Here is a 19,543-nt window from a genome sequence, read left to right on the forward strand (position 1 = left end):
ATAGAAATCACTGTTTGATGCACAAGTTAAATCTTCCATTTAGTTTTACTTTGTATGTTGATTTCCACACCATATTAAAATTAGGGCCAACCATGACATGAAAAATAGCTATTAATTTGTATTATGCTAGATCTATTCTATTTCTTTAAGGAGAAAGGGATGCCTTGATTGTCGTATTGATTTTTTTCTTCTTTTTGTTCCAAAAGATTGAAACTGAAGAGCTGGAAGAAGGACATTACAACATCTCTTATATTTGCAAGATGAAGCAGAAAGTCCCATGCAGGTACAGTTATCAGGTTATTTAGCAAACAAATATTAAACGATGGAACTAAGTTGACATTGCAAGCATATATAGTGGAGCAGGCGCGTACGCAGGATTTTTTCAAGGGGGGTGTTTTAACATTTAACCCCGGGGCTCAAAGAGTGACATGACGGCAAACCGCAGTCAAAGTACTTCACAACGACTCAGCCAACTGCTGAATAAGTGGGGGGGGGGGGTAGGAGGATGTAGTGGAGGGTATATTTTATTCTAGTTCTGCACCTAGTATACAAATATTGATGTCTTTTCTTTCTTTGTTTACAAAAGAAAATTTGTCCTTATTTACAGGAGGTCCTGTGTTTAGAAGAGCCATATCAAATGCACATCGTAAGCACTACATGTAGGGTGTACACAGGACCCTTCATTATTTTTTTTTTTGTAAGGGGTCCTTTCACTTCTTGAGCAATGAAGATGAAGAAGAACACAAAATAAGATTGATAAAAGTCTGTTTTCTCTCATGTAGGATGATGCTTCTCTACAGTGGATGATGAAGGCATTCTGGTTTGCACACTCAGGAGAGGAACAAAGAACAAACGGGATCATATCTAGAGATGCGGGCCTACTACACTTCATACGAGCAAGTGTGCTAATATACATGAAGGTACCCCCAATAAATGTTTGTGGAACAAATGTCATGGAGAAAATTATAGATCTGAAATAGATATTTTTCATTGTCAGTTGACTTTTTAAAGAATAATTGGCTGAATATCACAATTGTAATTTAGATTAAAAATTAAATGTCAATATAGATTAAATATAAGTCTACATTAAGTATGTTTCAGTAGCATTATTTCCAGTACATTCTCTGTTCAAAGTTGTTTGGGCATTTTATGTCCCATACTTAACCGAGTATTATTCAATTACCGGTATGAGCACGAGTTGTATTACATTGTATTACTTATTTCATACCTTGTCTGATCCGAGCTCCAGCAGGCCTATCGTCTTAATGGGATCATCAGTAATAATCTAAGATGTGGTCAGTATTTGAAATAGTCTTGTACAAAAAATAGTTTAGGTTTGCCCACTAGAACCCCAAGTGAAATTCAGTCCTTCCTTTTTCTGAGCAGGTATCAGGGTGTATGTTATTAGTCATTGTTGATTTTTTTTTATATCTTATTCATTTGTCCATTCAACAGACTTGGGTTATATTTTTTTCTGAAAACTAGGCTACAACTTTAGTGATGAATGCAGAAGATATCTACACGAGACTACGTCTTAAAGATTCCACCCTCATATAATGAAAGAGGACAATAGAGATGGGTTTAAACTGGAATATTTACATGATATTTATTTGTTATTTGTATTATATGTTTGTAGAATACTACATTCAATAAAGCTAATTAAGTTTATCATCTTGTCGACTTTCAAACAATTAAAGATAACTAATCCTCAACGAATAAACATTAAAATTCTAACAATGTCAACTACCATCTTATAGGATGATACTAAGGACTGGGCAGAAAGATTCTCCTTCATATTTGAGTGATAAAGGTCTATCAGTCTATATTAAAGATTGAATTAATCAATGATATTTTGATTATAATTATACATGTTAAAATTCATTTACCTCTATGGATTTCTGTATGGGAAGTTTTGTAGATTATGAAATTATTGCTACTTCAAGTATTGTATGTAAGAAGGTTTGAAAGACAACACTCTAAATGCATTAAATATGGAAACTGCTAATCCTCATTGCCTTTCGTATCCAAACTGCTAGCTTTAAAAGAATCATGTTTTGATGCTTCCCAACTTAAGAAAACAGGGAGTGAGGGGGGGGGGGCTTGCTATCCTCTTCCAGGTCCTGTTACTACATGGTCTATTTAACAGGTTGCAAAAGTGTACAAATATGATCATATGTTTATATTAGAAGGATTTAGAAAGTGAAATTTTGAATTAAAGCATTACTGTTGGTAGAAGTAATAGCAGTGTCGATTGTTAATGGGAAGGGGGGGGTTCTTGGTGAAATTTACGGTACGCCAACGTCAAATTAATAAAAAAGAGAAAACTATTCTTAAAAATAAAAATTATACAGGGCATGGGCCTCCTAACAAAAACCCTGGTACCACTTTTGTGTTGTTTTTTTTTGGGGGGGGCTGGCAAACCAATTAAAAATTTCCAGTGTTAAATTCAAATTTCTTGAACAAAATTATGTCAATATATTGTAATTAAACAATGTTTCACTTTCCTTTTCAAGTTAGATATTTGAATAAAATGATAAACATACTTTCTGGTTTCTCTGGCCTCTACATTAAAAATGTTCTACTTCTAGCAAAGCTCCTGGAAAGGCTGCAAAAAGGGAGAGTGAAGAGAATGAAATTGAAATGTGGACAGTAATGGAGTGAATATGGAATGGTTGATGGTAGTTGATAACGAGTGAATGCAAATGAGTGGCAACAAGTACGACTGAAAGTGAGACAGAAAGGAATTGCAACAGGCTGCTCAGTCAGAGAACAAACCTTGCAGAAGATAGTTTTCGAAAGACAGAGAAAGAGAGAAAAGGTGAATTATAAAAAAAAGGAAAAGGGGGCATATGTCAAAGGGGCATTTATGAGAAAGGGTTGGGGCTCCTATTAAACAGGGTAAGGGGCACATATCAAAAGGTTAATGGGCACTTGTTAGAAAGATTAAGGGGACGCGTGTCAAAGCAAAAAAATAAAAGGGCTTTTATCAGATATCACAAGGGGCACTTATGAAAATGGAACAGTGGCACTTATTATGAAGTAAAAGGGGCAGTTGTTGAAGAAAAAGGTGCACCTGTCATATTTGAATAGTGGGTAATTATCGCCAGGGCCGTAGCCAGAGTTTGATGTTGTTGTTTTTTTTTTTGGGGGGGGCACATACATGTAATTGATCGACGTCCTGGGAAAGGGGTCAAAAAGAGTTCAACCGATCTTGGATTTAATTTTTTTTTTTTTTTTTTTTTAATGTATGTGAAAGAATTTGTAGTTTTCTCTCGAGTTTGTCTCATCATGCGTGGGATCTGTGGGTGCTGGGGTTCCTGCAGCAACCCTATACATGGATTTTCTTCAGTGGGTGCATATAACTCATGGACATCACATTGTAAACCTTCAAATGATGAATTATCATCGAGTCCCCCCACCCCCCCCCCCTCCCCTTCCCTCATTATTTTGTCAGCTCGTGACAAACATATAATGCAGATGAAATACGCCATAGGATGAAATCATTTCTTCACAGTATATGAGTAAGGATAGAACAATGTAAGAAAGAAACCAAAGAGAACTTTTAAGAGATAAAGAGAAAGGAAAGGGAAAAATGGTAGCTAGGCCTAAACAAAAACAAGAGGCAGATAAAAGAAAAAAGATTGAAGATATGTTATCAATATTATCTTGCTCCTTTCCCTTTTTCTTTTGTCTTCTTTTCATTTCAATTTTCTTGCAATTTATTTCTTTCTTCCTTGGTATCTATTCCGTATTCTTTATTTCTTCCATTTATTTATCATTTATATATATTTTACTTTTTAACTTTGTTATTCTTCTTTCTAATCCCATTTTTTTCTTTCTTCCTTTTCTTCCTTATGTAGTTAAGTGAGCATAAATCATAGAAATAATTTAAGTGCAATACACAAGTATTTTATTTTTGATAAATGTCTGTACGTAGGCCTATTCTTGTTACTTATTTTATACAGTTTAGAATACTGTATCACATATTCAATACCATAATGCAACCTCTGTTTGTAATATTTAAAAAGCAAACCTAGAACTGATTATTTTCTCATTCATAAAAAGAACTAGATTCAACTTGACCTCAGAAAAGTAGGCCTAGGCTACTCACAAATTGCCTATCAAGACTCTTACTTGAAATATATGCTATATATCTTGTCTACTGACATTTTGGCATTTACTTGTAATTAAACACAGCATCGCATTAAACACAGCATCTAAATGACCATGACATTGCTTTTCTATGTCATATTATAGACCTGTGTTACACACGATATTCGATGCTGCGCATTCCTCGATCAGACATGAATATTCAAGAGAATCAAGACTTTCCCGACCCTGCGTAATGAATATTCATGATAAAACAGGAATCCGGGCTCGCCGTGGTACGAAAAAATAAGACGCGCCCCGCCCCTTCACACACATATGCCATTCCGATTTGGTTGATTCTAAAGGCAGCCTTAATACGCACCTGAACAATAGAATCATTGCAAGCCGGACAAAAGCGGTCAAACTAGCGTTGAGTGAGCGCGCGAATAGTAAAAATTTACTAATATATGACAACATATTATGCTTAATTGTTGAGCTCGCCGTTGACTTGTTTGTTATTATTATTATTATACTATTTATATATATTCATTCCCCTAATAACAGATAAAGGTGTACGTTAGATATAGTATTTGATCGTGAAGCCTAACTTTTCCTTTTCTTGCATGTTTATTCAGCCATATAGTCTGTTTAACTTTATGTGTTCTATTTGTTTCCATGACGCACCGCCCCACAACAAAGCGTTGAGTCGCCGAATGAGTGCGCGACTACGTGGTAAAAAGCTACTAGTATATGACAACAGATACTTCATTTTTGAGCTCGCCGTTGACATGTTTGTTATTAAGCCAAATAACGAACTTTAACACAAACCGAAGGAGGCAGGGCATTACTTTTTACTATTTTGCAGTTTTGTCCAAGATGGCTGCCAATTGCGTATTATAGCTAGCCAAGCCCATTTATTCACAGATATTGTGCTAAGTGAGTATACTGATGTATTGTATGACAAAACAATTTTTTTGTATCACTTTAGAAGATATTTAAACAAAATATATATCACAGGCTTATTTATTTTTGTTTGGGGGGGGGGGGTTCCAGAATAGTAATTAAAAAAAAAGGAGGTGGCGGCCAAAAAGGAGGCGAGCGGGGACAAGAAACACTTCGAGTTTGTTATTTGGCCTCATTTATATCTATTTCAAAGGACCAGTTTCATGGAAAAATATCCCGTTTAATATGAAAAACCCCATCTTTTATCATTGTATTCAATCTCAAAATAAATGACGTCACGTTTCAGTTAATGCATTTTGTAATGTTCCCCCCCCCCCCTTCCCTTCTCCTTTCTTTTTTCACCCTTTTGTATTGGCGTTAAGGTTTTTCTCTGCTTTTCTTTTCTCAACAATACAGTGTATATTTCTTAAGGGGTTGACGTTCATCAGGCTAACTGTCCTTTTTGTTAACCCCACATTCCCTCTATCTTTCAAACGCAACTCATCAAAACTTGAAAACATGACGGCAGCATAATATTAGGCCAAACAAAAAAAACAAAACATGTTTAGCGTCCTGCCTTTTTTTTCTTCTTTTTTTCCTTTTCAAAATGGCCGCTTGGTACATTTTTAGTGACAAGATAGATGCAGGGATTTTAATTATTAAAAAAAAAAATCAGAAATAGATCCATTTTAACGGTGTTTTACATGTTTTTTTTTACTAAAAAACGGAAGGAGGCCCCAAAAAGGGAAGCGGACGGGGACGCTAAACATATATTTTTGTTAAAGGCCTTACGTTGTTTTTATTACTTTTCGTGCGGCAGTGTGTTATCTAAACAAATTAATTTTATGCTTGAAATATTATATCCCAGCCCTAAGTTGTTGCTTTATTTGCACCTTGTAACAATATCCACTTGATCTTCATTAAAAAAATAAGAATATTTCGGCAAAAGTCGATTTGCAATTCTATAATGAGAGTCGACAATTTTGTTAGCAGCTAGTACCAGTAAAAGGTTAATATATCTTACCCGCCGCGGCTCCGTCAACGCATGTAGCTCCAGTAAACCCAGTTGCACATGTACACGTACCGGTCGTCTCACAGGTACCACCGTTTTCACATTGGCTGTCTTCAGTACAGCCTTCAAAATGAGAGAAAAGAAATTACCATTACATTACTTACGAATCGCTTCATAATCTTGGAATTTAAGAATGGTGTAATGAGAATTGCGAATCTAGAAAGTGTGTAGACTTTTTCATTTTCCTAATGAGGGGGGGGGGTTGGGGTGGGGGAGGGTTAGTAAATTACAATGATTATCATGACATTTCTGGTAGAACATCCCACTTTGTTACTCTTTAGCTGGTAAATAGACTGCAATAAAGTTGTACATTTTATTATTGTCACTATGTGCATTGTATGTATACATTGCGAACATTAGTTGTTAAAGTTTTTACTTTAATTCACCCTAGACCCATTTTGTTCATATCTTTGTGTCCTTATATATGTGTAATGTATGAGCATTGTATTCACAAGTTCTGCATGCCTATTGTTGATGTTATGTTTGTTTATATTGTCATACCCCGAGAGGGGTTCAAAGAGTCAATAAAATACCACAATTCTACAATTAAGAGGTTAAAGTCACGATAAATGTCATTAATGTATGCTCTTTTATTATGATGATTATTGCTTATTTTCTATCACAAATAAATACAAGTTAAAGTAACGATAGATGTCATTGATGTATGTTCTTTAAATGTAAGGATTATCGTCTATTTTCTATCAAAATAAATACGATTTGATGTATGGCTTGTAAGAGGTGTCTTCTAAAGAGATAGTAGATCAAAATAACAAGTGTAATTTTCATTTTAACCAAAAAAAAAATTTCGCTAATGTTTTTAGAGCATCAATGTATAGTAAGACAATGTGGAACTCTCACAGTTGATGTGAATGAGTGTGTTCGGGATTACTCCTGAAAATGAACCCTTGTTCAGATAAAGGGAGAAGTGATAAGGTGAGTAGGACGAACTGTAAAGAACAACACAGACATTTCAAAGAATAGTTTGCATTAATAAAAATGTTCCAACTTAATTTCTCTGCTTGAATTATTAGATCCCATCCCTAAGTTGTTGCTTTATGTGCGCCTTGTAACAATTTGCACTTGGTCTTCATTAACAAAACTAAGATTATTTAGAAAAAAGGTCAATTTGCAATTCTATAATAAGAGTCGACAATTTTGTTAGCAGCTAGTACCATTAAAGGTTAATATATTTTACCTGCCGCGGCTCCGTCAACGCATGTAGCTCCAGTAAACCCCGTTGCACATGTACACGTACCGGCCGTCTCACAGGTACCACCGTTTTCACATTGGCTGTCTTCAGTACAGTCTTCAAAATAAGATAAAAGAAATTACCATTACATTACCTTCGAATCGCTTCATAATCTTGGATTTTAAGAATAGTGTAATGAGAATTGTGAATCTAGAAAGTGTGTTGACTTTTTCATTTTCCTAATGAAAACTCGGGGAGGGGGAGGGATTGGAGTGGGGGAGGGTGAGGAAATTACAATGATGATCATGACATTTCTAGTAGAACATCCCACTTCGTTACTCTTCAGCTGGTAAGTAGACTGCAATAAAGTTATACATTTTATTAATGTCACTATGTGCATTGTATGTATACATTGCGAACACTAGTTGTTAAAGTTCTGATTTTAATTCACCCTAGACCCATTTTGTTCATATCTTTGTGTCCTTATATATGTGTAATGTATGAGAATTGTATTCACAAGTTCTGCATGCCTATTGTTGATGTTATGTTTGTTTAGACTCTCATACCCCGAGAGGGGTTCAAAGAGTCAATAAAATACCACAACTTACAAATAAATGGTTAAAGTAACGATAAATGGCATTAATGTATGCTCTTATTTTCTGATGATTATTGCTTATTTTCTATCACAAATAAATACAAGTTATAGTAACGATAGATGTCATTGATGTATGTTCTTTAAATGTGAGGATTATCGTCTATTTTCTATCAAAAATAAATACAAGTTATAGTAACGATAGATGTCATTGATGTATGTTCTTTAAATGTGAGGATTATCGTCTATTTTCTATCAAAAATAAATACGATTTGATATATGGCTTGTAAGAGGTGTCTTCTAAAGAGATAGTAGATCAAAATAACAAGTGTAATTTTCATTTGAACCAAAACAAAGATTTCGTTAATGTTTTTAGAGCTTCAATGTATAGTAAGACAATAGGGAACTGTCACAGTTGGTGTAAATGAGTGTGTTCGGGATTACTCCTAAAAATGAACCCTTGTTCAGATAAAAGGAGAAGTCATAAAGTGAGTAGGACGAACTGTAAAGAACAACACAGACATTTCAAAGAATAGTTTGCATTAATAAAATTGTTCCAACTTAATTTCTCTGCTTGAATTATTAGATCCCAGCCCTAAGTTGTTGCTTTATGTGCGCCTTGTTACAATGTGCACTTGGTCTTCATTAACAAAACTAAGATTATTTAGAAAAAAAGGTTGATTTTCAATTCTATAATAAGAGTCGACAATTTTGTTAGCAGCTAGTACCAGTAAAAGGTTAATATATTTTACCTGCCGCGGCTCCGTCAACGCATGTAGCTCCAGTAAACCCCGTTGCACATGTACACGTACCGGCCGTCTCACAGGTACCACCGTTTTCACATTGGCTGTCTTCAGTACAGTCTTCAACATGAGAGAAAAGAAATTACCATTACATTACTTTCGAATCGCTTCATAATCTTGGAATTTAAGAATGGTGTAATGAGAATTGTAAATCTAGAAAGTGTGTTGACTTTTTCATTTTCCTAATGAAAACTCGGGGAGGGGGGGATTGGAGTGGGGGAGGGTGAGGAAATTACAATGATGATCATGACATTTCTAGTAGAACATCCCACTTCGTTACTCTTCAGCTGGTAAGTAGACTGCAATAAAGTTATACATTTTATTAATGTCACTGTGTGCATTGTATGTATACATTGCGAACACTAGTTGTTAAAGTTCTGATTTTAATTTACCCTAGACCCATTTTGTTCATATCTTTGTGTCCTTATATATGTGTAATGTATGAGAATTGTATTCACAAGTTCTGCATGCCTATTGTTGATGTTATGTTTGTTTAGACTCTCATACCCCGAGAGGGGTTCAAAGAGTCAATACAATACCACAATTTTACAATTAAGAGGTTAAAGTCACGATAAATGTTATTAATGTATGCTCTTTTATTATGATGATTATTGCTTATTTTCTATCACAAATAAATACAAGTTAAAGTAACGATAGATGTCATTGATGTATGTTCTTTAAATGTGAGGATTATCGTCTATTTTCTATCATAATAAATACGATTTGATGTATGGCTTGTAAGAGGTGTCTTCTGAAGAGAAAGTAGATCAAAATAACAAGTGTAATTTTCATTTGAACCAAAACATAATTTCGCTAATGTTTTTAGAGCATCAATGTATAGTATGAATATGTGGAACTGTCACAGTTGGTGTAAATGAGTGTGTTCGGGATTACTCCTCAAAATGAACCCTTGTTCAGATAAAAGGAGAAGTCATAAGGTGAGTAGGATGAACTGTAAAGAACAACACAGACATTTCAAAGAATAGTTTGCATTAATAAAATTGTTCCAACTTAATTTCTCTGCTTGAATTATTAGATCCCAGCCCTAAGTTGTTGCTTTATGTGCGCCTTGTAACAATTTGCACTTGGTCTTCATTAACAAAACTAAGATTATTTAGAAAAAAGGTCGATTTGCAATTCTATAAGAAGAGTCGACAATTTTGTAAGCAGCTAGTACCAGTAAAAGGTTAATATATTTTACCTGCCGCGGCTCCGTCAACGCATGTAGCTCCAGTAAACCCCGTTGCACATGTACACGTACCGGCCGTCTCACAGGTACCACCGTTTTCACATTGGCTGTCTTCAGTACAGTCTTCAAAATGAGAAAAATGAAATTACTATTACATTACTTACGAATCGCTTCATAATCTTGGAATTTAAGAATGGTGTAATAAGAATTGTAAATCTAGAACGTGTGTAGACTTTTTCATTTTTCTAATGAAAACTCGGGGGGGTTGGAGTGGGGGAGGGTGAGGAAATTACAATGATGATCATGACATTTCTAGTAGAACATCCCACTTCGTTACTTTTCAGCTGGTAAGTAGACTGCAATAAAGTTATACATTTTATTAATGTCACTATGTGCATTGTATGTATACATTGCGAAAACTAGATGTTAAAGTTCTGATTTTAATTCACCCTAGACCCATTTTGTTCATATCTTTGTGTCCTTATATATGTGTAAAGTATGAGAATTGTATTCACAAGTTCTGCATGCCTATTGTTGATGTTATGTTTGTTTATATTGTCATACCCCGAGAGGGGTTCAAAGAGTCAATAAAATACCACAACTTACAAATAAATGGTTAAAGTAACGATAAATGTCATTAATGTATGCTCTTATTTTCTGATGAGTATTGCTTATTTTCTATCACAAATAAATACAAGTTATAGTAACGATAGATGTCATTGATGTATGTTCTTTGAATGTGAGGATTATCGTCTATTTTCTTTCAAAAATAAATACAAGTTATATTGTAACGATAGATGTCATTGATGTATGTTCTTTAAATGTGAGGATTATCGTCTATTTTCTATCAAAAATAAATACGATTTGATATATGGCTTGTAAGAGGTGTCTTCTAAAGAGATAGTAGATCAAAATAACAAATGTAATTTTCATTTGAACCAAAACAAAATTTCGCTAATGTTTTTAGAGCATCAAGGTATAGTAAGACAATGTGGAACTGTCACAGTTGGTGTAAATGAGTGTGTTCGGGATTACTCCTCAAAATGAACCCTTGTTCAGATAAAAGGAGAAGTCATGAGGTAAGTAGGACGAACTGTAAAGAACAACACAGACATTTCAAAGAATAGTTTGCATTAATAAAATTGTTCCAACTTAATTTCTCTGCTTGAATTATTAGATCCCAGCCCTAAGTTGTTGCTTTATGTGCGCCTTGTAACAATGTGCACTTGGTCTTCATTAACAAAACTAAGATTATTTAGAAAAAAGGTCGATTTGCAATTCTATAAGAAGAGTCGACAATTTTGTTAGCAGCTAGTACCAGTAAAAGGTTAATATATTTTACCTGCCGCGGCTCCGTCAACGCATGTAGCTCCAGTAAACCCCGTTGCACATGTACAATTACCGTCCGTCTCACAAGTACCACCGTTTTCACATTGGCTGTCTTCAGTACAGCCTTCAAAATGAGAGAAAAGAAATTACCATTACATTACTTACGAATCGCTTCATAATCTTGGAATTTAAGAATGGTGTAATAAGAATTGTAAATCTAGAAAGTGTGTAGACTTTTTCATTTTTCCAATGAAAACTCGGGGAGGGGGTTGGAGTGGGGGAGGGTGAGGAAATTACAATGATGATCATAACATTTCTAGTAGAACATCCCACTTCGTTACTCTTCAGCTGGTAAGTAGACTGCAATAAAGTTATACATTTTATTAATGTAACTATGTGCATTGTATGTATACATTGCAAACACTAGATGTTAAAGTTCTGATTTTAATTCACCCTTGACCCATTTTGTTCATATCTTTGTGTCCTTATATATGTGTAATGTATGAGAATTGTATTCACAAGTTCTGAATGCCTATTGTTGAGGTTATGTTTGTTTATACTCTCATACCCCGAGAGGGGTTCAAAGAGTCAATAAAATACCACAACTTACAATTAAGAGGTTTAAGTCACGATAAATGTCATTAATGTATGCTCTTTTATTCTGATGATTATTGCTTATTTTCTATCACAAATAAATACAAGTTAAAGTAACGATAGATGTCATTGATGTATGTTCTTTAAATGTGAGGATTATCGTCTATTTTCTATCAAAAATAAATAGGATTTGATATATGGCTTGTAAGAGGTGTCTTCTGAAGAGATAGTAGATCAAAATAACAAATGTAATTTTCATTTGAACCAAAACAAAATTTCGCTAATGTTTTTAGAGCATCAAGGTATAGTAAGACAATGTGGAACTGTCACAGTTGGTGTAAATGAGTGTGTTCGGGATTACTCCTAAAAATGAACCCTTGTTCAGATAAAAGGAGAAGTCATGAGGTAAGTAGGACGAACTGTAAAGAACAACACAGACATTTCAAAGAATAGTTTGCATTAATAAAATTGTTCCAACTTAATTTCTCTGCTTGAATTATTAGATCCCAGCCCTAAGTTGTTGCTTTATGTGCGCCTTGTAACAATGTGCACTTGGTCTTCATTAACAAAACTAAGATTATTTAGAAAAAAGGTCGATTTGCAATTCTATAAGAAGAGTCGACAATTTTGTTAGCAGCTAGTACCAGTAAAAGGTTAATATATTTTACCTGCCGCGGCTCCGTCAACGCATGTAGCTCCAGTAAACCCCGTTGCACATGTACAATTACCGTCCGTCTCACAAGTACCACCGTTTTCACATTGGCTGTCTTCAGTACAGCCTTCAAAATGAGAGAAAAGAAATTACCATTACATTACTTACGAATCGCTTCATAATCTTGGAATTTAAGAATGGTGTAATAAGAATTGTAAATCTAGAAAGTGTGTAGACTTTTTCATTTTTCCAATGAAAACTCGGGGAGGGGGTTGGAGTGGGGGAGGGTGAGGAAATTACAATGATGATCATAACATTTCTAGTAGAACATCCCACTTCGTTACTCTTCAGCTGGTAAGTAGACTGCAATAAAGTTATACATTTTATTAATGTAACTATGTGCATTGTATGTATACATTGCAAACACTAGATGTTAAAGTTCTGATTTTAATTCACCCTTGACCCATTTTGTTCATATCTTTGTGTCCTTATATATGTGTAATGTATGAGAATTGTATTCACAAGTTCTGAATGCCTATTGTTGAGGTTATGTTTGTTTATACTCTCATACCCCGAGAGGGGTTCAAAGAGTCAATAAAATACCACAACTTACAATTAAGAGGTTTAAGTCACGATAAATGTCATTAATGTATGCTCTTTTATTCTGATGATTATTGCTTATTTTCTATCACAAATAAATACAAGTTAAAGTAACGATAGATGTCATTGATGTATGTTCTTTAAATGTGAGGATTATCGTCTATTTTCTATCAAAAATAAATAGGATTTGATATATGGCTTGTAAGAGGTGTCTTCTGAAGAGATAGTAGATCAAAATAACAAGTGTAATTTTCATTTGAACCAAAACAAAAATTTCGCTAATATTTTTATAGCATCAATGTATAGTAAGACAATGTCGAACTGTCACAGTTGGTGTAAATGAGTGTGTTCGGGATTACTCCTAAAAATGAACCCTTGTTCAGATAAAAGGAGAAGTCATGAGGTAAGTAGGACGAACTGTAAAGAACAACACAGACATTTCAAAGAATAGTTTGCATTAATAAAATTGTTCCAACTTAATTTCTCTGCTTGAATTATTAGATCCCAGCCCTAAGTTGTTGCTTTATGTGCGCCTTGTAACAATGTGCACTTGGTCTTCATTAACAAAACTAAGATTATTTAGAAAAAAGGTCGATTTGCAATTCTATAAGAAGAGTCGACAATTTTGTTAGCAGCTAGTACCAGTAAAAGGTTAATATATTTTACCTGCCGCGGCTCCGTCAACGCATGTAGCTCCAGTAAACCCCGTTGCACATGTACAATTACCGTCCGTCTCACAAGTACCACCGTTTTCACATTGGCTGTCTTCAGTACAGCCTTCAAAATGAGAGAAAAGAAATTACCATTACATTACTTACGAATCGCTTCATAATCTTGGAATTTAAGAATGGTGTAATAAGAATTGTAAATCTAGAAAGTGTGTAGACTTTTTCATTTTTCCAATGAAAACTCGGGGAGGGGGTTGGAGTGGGGGAGGGTGAGGAAATTACAATGATGATCATGACATTTCTAGTAGAACATCCCACTTCGTTACTCTTCAGCTGGTAAGTAGACTGCAATAAAGTTATACATTTTATTAATGTAACTATGTGCATTGTATGTATACATTGCAAACACTAGATGTTAAAGTTCTGATTTTAATTCACCCTTGACCCATTTTGTTCATATCTTTGTGTCCTTATATATGTGTAATGTATGAGAATTGTATTCACAAGTTCTGAATGCCTATTGTTGAGGTTATGTTTGTTTATACTCTCATACCCCGAGAGGGGTTCAAAGAGTCAATAAAATACCACAACTTACAATTAAGAGGTTTAAGTCACGATAAATGTCATTAATGTATGCTCTTTTATTCTGATGATTATTGCTTATTTTCTATCACAAATAAATACAAGTTAAAGTAACGATAGATGTCATTGATGTATGTTCTTTAAATGTGAGGATTATCGTCTATTTTCTATCAAAAATAAATAGGATTTGATATATGGCTTGTAAGAGGTGTCTTCTGAAGAGATAGTAGATCAAAATAACAAATGTAATTTTCATTTGAACCAAAACAAAATTTCGCTAATGTTTTTAGAGCATCAAGGTATAGTAAGACAATGTGGAACTTTCACAGTTGGTGTAAATGAGTGTGTTCGGGATTACTCCTAAAAATGAACCCTTGTTCAGATAAAAGGAGAAGTCATGAGGTAAGTAGGACGAACTGTAAAGAACAACACAGACATTTCAAAGAATAGTTTGCATTAATAAAATTGTTCCAACTTAATTTCTCTGCTTGAATTATTAGATCCCAGCCCTAAGTTGTTGCTTTATGTGCGCCTTGTAACAATGTGCACTTGGTCTTCATTAACAAAACTAAGATTATTTAGAAAAAAGGTCGATTTGCAATTCTATAAGAAGAGTCGACAATTTTGTTAGCAGCTAGTACCAGTAAAAGGTTAATATATTTTACCTGCCGCGGCTCCGTCAACGCATGTAGCTCCAGTAAACCCCGTTGCACATGTACAATTACCGTCCGGGTCACAAGTACCACCGTTTTCACATTGGCTGTCTTCAGTACAGCCTTCAAAATGAGAGAAAAGAAATTACCATTACATTACTTACGAATCGCTTCATAATCTTGGAATTTAAGAATGGTGTAATAAGAATTGTAAATCTAGAAAGTGTGTAGACTTTTTCATTTTTCCAATGAAAACTCGGGGAGGGGGTTGGAGTGGGGGAGGGTGAGGAAATTACAATGATGATCATAACATTTCTAGTAGAACATCCCACTTCGTTACTCTTCAGCTGGTAAGTAGACTGCAATAAAGTTATACATTTTATTAATGTAACTATGTGCATTGTATGTATACATTGCAAACACTAGATGTTAAAGTTCTGATTTAATTCACCCTTGACCCATTTTGTTCATATCTTTGTGTCCTTATATATGTGTAATGTATGAGAATTGTATTCACAAGTTCTGAATGCCTATTGTTGAGGTTATGTTTGTTTATACTCTCATACCCCGAGAGGGGTTCAAAGAGTCAATAAAATACCACAACTTACAATTAAGAGGTTTAAGTCACGATAAATGTCATTAATGTATGCTCTTTTATTCTGATGATTATTGCTTATTTTCTATCACAAATAAAAACAAGTTAAAGTAACGATAGATGTCATTGATGTATGTTCTTTAAATGTGAGGATTATCGTCTATTTTCTATCAAAAATAAATATGATTTGATATATGGCTTGTAAGAGGTGTCTTCTGAAGAGATAGTAGATCAAAATAACAAGTGTAATTTTCATTTGAACCAAAACAAAAATTTCGCTAATGTTTTTAGAGCATCAATGTATAGTAAGACAATGTCGAACTGTCACAGTTGGTGTAAATGAGTGTGTTCGGGATTACTCTTGAAAATGAACCCTTGTTCAGATAAAAGGAGAAGAGATAAGATGAGTAGGACGAACTGTAAAGAACAACACAGACATTTCAAAGAATAGTTTGCATTAATAAAAATGTTCCAACTTAATTTCTCTGCTTGAATTATAAGATCCAAGCCCTAAGTTGTTGCTTTATGTGCGCCTTCTAACAATGTGCACTTGGTCTTCATTAACAAAACTAAGATTATTTAGAAAAAAGGTCGATTTGCAATTCTATAAGAAGAGTCGACAATTTTGTTAGCAGCTAGTACCAGTAAAAGGTTAATATATTTTACCTGCCGCGGCTCCGTCAACGCATGTAGCTCCAGTAAACCCCGTTGCACATGTACAATTACCGTCCGGGTCACAAGTACCACCGTTTTCACATTGGCTGTCGTCAGTACAGCCTTTAAAATGAGAGAAAAGAAATTACCATTACATTTCTTACGAATCGCTTCATAATCTTGGAATTTAAGAATGGTGTAATGAGAATTGTAAATCTAGAAAGTGTGTAGACTTTTTCATTTTTCTAATGAAAACTCAGGGGGGGGGTTGGAGTGGGGGAGGGTGAGGAAATTACAATGATGATCATGACATTTCTAGTAGAACATCCCACTTCGTTACTCTTCAGCTGGTAAGTAGACTGCAATAAAGTTATACATTTTATTAATGTCACTATGTGCATTGTATGTATACATTGCGAACACTTGTTGTTAAAGTTCTGATTTTAATTCACCCTAGACCCATTTTGTTCATATCTTTGTGTCCTTATATATGTGTAATGTATGAGAATTGTATTCACAAGTTCTGAATGCCTATTGTTGAGGTTATGTTTGTTTATACTCTCATACCACGAGAGGGGTTCAAATAGTCAATAAAATACCACAACTTACAATTAAGAGGTTAAAGTCACGATAAATGTCATTAATGTATGCTCTTTTATTCTGATGAGTATTGCTTATTTTCTATCACAAATAAATACAAGTTAAAGTAACGATAGATGTCATTGATGTATGTTCTTTAAATGTGAGGATTATCGTCTATTTTCTATCAAAAATAAATACGATATGATATATGGCTTGTAAGAGGTGTCTTCTGAAGAGATAGTAGATCAAAATAACAAGTGTAATTTTCATTTGAACCAAAACAAAAATTTCGCTAATGTTTTTAGAGCATCAATGTATAGTAAGACAATGTGGAACTGTCACAGTTGGTGTAAATGAGTGTGTTCGAGATTACTCCTCAAAATGAACCCTTGTTCAGATAAAAGGAGAAGTGATAAGATGAGTAGGACGAACTGTAAAGAACAACACAGACATTTCAAAGAATAGTTTGGTATTAATAAAAATGTTCCAACTTAATTTTCTTTGCTTGAATTATTAGATCCAAGCCCTAAGTTGTTGCTCTATGTGCGCCTTGTAACAATGTGCACTTGGTCTTCATTAACAAAACTAAGATTATTTAGAAAAAGGTCGATTTGCAATTCTATAGGAAGAGTCGACAATTTTGTTAGCAGCTAGTACCAGTAAAAGGTTAATATATTTTACCTGCCGCGGCTCCGTCAACGCATGTAGCTCCAGTAAACCCCGTTGCACATGTACAATTACCGTCCTCGTCACAAGTACCACCGTTTTCACATTGGCTGTCGTCAGTACAGCCTTCAAAATGAGAGAAAATAAATTACCATTACATTACTTACGAATCGCTTCATAATCTTGGAATTTAAGAATGGTGTAATGAGAATTGTAAAATCTAGAAAGTGTGTAGACTTTTTCATTTTTCTAATGAAAACTCGGGGGGGTTGGAGTGGGGGAGGGTGAGGAAATTACAATGATGATCATGACATTTCTAGTAGAACATCCCACTTCGTTACTCTTCAGCTGTTAAGTAACTGCAATAAAGTTATACATTTTATTAATGTCACTATGTGCATTGTATGTATACATTGCGAACACTAGTTGTTAAAGTTCTGATTTTAATTCACCCTAGACCCATTTTGTTCATATCTTTGTGTCCTTATATATATGTAATGTATGAGAATTGTATTCACAAGTTCTGAATGCCTATTGTTGAGGTTATGTTTGTTTATACTCTCATACCCCGAGAGGGGTTCAAAGAGTCAATAAAATACCACAACTTACAATTAAGAGGTTAAAGTCACGATAAATGTCATTAATGTATGCTCTTTTATTCTGATGAGTATTGCTTATTTTCTATCACAAATAAATACAAGTTAAAGTAACGATAAATGTGATTGATGTATGTTCTTTAAATGAGAGGATTATCGTCTATTTTCTATCAAAAATAAATACGATTTGATGTATGGCTTGTAAGAGGTGTCTTCTGAAGAGATAGTAGATCAAAATAACAAGTGTAATTTTCATTTGAACCAAAACAAAAATTTCGCTAATGTTTTTAGAGCATCAATGTATAGTAAGACAATGTGGAACTGTCACAGTTGGTGTAAATGAGTGTGTTCGGGATTACTCCTCAAAATGAACCCTTGTTCAGATAAAAGGAGAAGTGATAAGATGAGTAGGACGAACTGTAAAGAACAACACAGACATTTCAAAGAATAGTTTGCATTAATAAAAATGTTCCAACTTAATTTCTCTGCTTGAATTATAAGATCCAAGCCCTAAGTTGTTGCTCTATGTGCGCCTTGTAACAATGTTCACTTGGTCTTCATTAACAAAACTAAGATTATTTAGAAAAAAGGTCGATTTGCAATTCTATAAGAAGAGTCGACAATTTTGTTAGCAGCTAGTACCAGTAAAAGGTTAATACATTTTACCTGCCGCGGCTCCGTCAACGCATGTAGCTCCAGTAAACCCCGTTGCACATGTACAATTACCGTCCGCGTCACAAGTACCACCGTTTTCACATTGGCTGTCGTCAGTACAGCCTTCAAAATGAGAGAAAAGAAATTACCATTACATTACTTACGAATCGCTTCATAATCTTGGAATTTAAGAATGGTGTAATGAGAATTGTAAATCTAGAAAGTGTGTAGACATTTTCATTTTTCTAATGAAAACTCGGGGGGGGGGTTGGAGTGGGGGAGGGTGAGGAAATTACAATGATGATCATGACATTTCTAGTAGAACATCCCACTTCGTTACTCTTCAGCTGGTAAGTAGACTGCAATAAAGTTATACATTTTATTAATGTCACTATGTGCATTGTATGTATACATTGCGAACACTAGTTGTTAAAGTTCTGATTTTAATTCACCCTCGACCCACTTTGGTTATATCTTTGTGTCCTTATATATGTGTAATGTATGAGAATTGTATTCACAAGTTCTGCATGCCTATTGTTGAGGTTATGTTTGTTTATACTCTCATACCCCGAGAGGGGTTCAAAGAGTCAATAAAATACCACAACTTACAATTAAGAGGTTAAAGTCACGATAAATGTCATTAATGTATTCTCTTTTATTCTGATGAGTATTGCTTATTTTCTATCACAAATAAATACAAGTTAAAGTAACGATAGATGTCATTGATGTATGTTCTTTAAATGTGAGGATTATCGTCTATTTTCTATCAAAAATAAATACGATTTGATATATGGTTTGTAAGAGGTGTCTTCTGAAGAGATAGTAGATCAAAATAACAAGTG

The 19,543-nt window shown here is 34.4% G+C and overlaps 1 protein-coding gene and 1 long non-coding RNA gene across 2 annotated transcripts in view; one reads left to right on the plus strand and one right to left on the minus strand.

Moving 5' to 3' along the window:
• Window positions 1–17,914, minus strand: part of LOC575307 (multiple epidermal growth factor-like domains protein 11) — a 38,676-nt gene extending 20,762 nt beyond the window's left edge. Inside the window, exons 1-11 of the mRNA XM_030999198.1 lie at window positions 17,911–17,914; window positions 17,467–17,577; window positions 16,216–16,326; window positions 14,967–15,077; window positions 13,718–13,828; window positions 12,468–12,578; window positions 11,219–11,329; window positions 9,889–9,999; window positions 8,637–8,747; window positions 7,299–7,409; window positions 6,056–6,166 (exon numbers count right to left, since the gene is read on the minus strand). Coding sequence (XP_030855058.1) covers window positions 6,056–6,166; window positions 7,299–7,409; window positions 8,637–8,747; window positions 9,889–9,999; window positions 11,219–11,329; window positions 12,468–12,578; window positions 13,718–13,828; window positions 14,967–15,077; window positions 16,216–16,326; window positions 17,467–17,577; window positions 17,911–17,914 — 1,114 coding nt within the window. The remainder of the gene's footprint in view (window positions 1–6,055; window positions 6,167–7,298; window positions 7,410–8,636; window positions 8,748–9,888; window positions 10,000–11,218; window positions 11,330–12,467; window positions 12,579–13,717; window positions 13,829–14,966; window positions 15,078–16,215; window positions 16,327–17,466; window positions 17,578–17,910) is intronic.
• LOC115929583 lies at window positions 879–2,343 on the plus strand. Its single transcript, XR_004066568.1, has 2 exons — window positions 879–920; window positions 1,456–2,343. It is a non-coding gene; the product is annotated as an uncharacterized LOC115929583 (long non-coding RNA).
• Window positions 17,915–19,543: the final 1,629 nt, after the last annotated feature.

The sequence above is a fragment of the Strongylocentrotus purpuratus genome, unplaced genomic scaffold, assembly GCF_000002235.5.
Source record: "Strongylocentrotus purpuratus isolate Spur 01 unplaced genomic scaffold, Spur_5.0 spur5_scaffold_5, whole genome shotgun sequence".
Taxonomy (NCBI): Eukaryota; Metazoa; Echinodermata; class Echinoidea; order Camarodonta; family Strongylocentrotidae; genus Strongylocentrotus; species Strongylocentrotus purpuratus.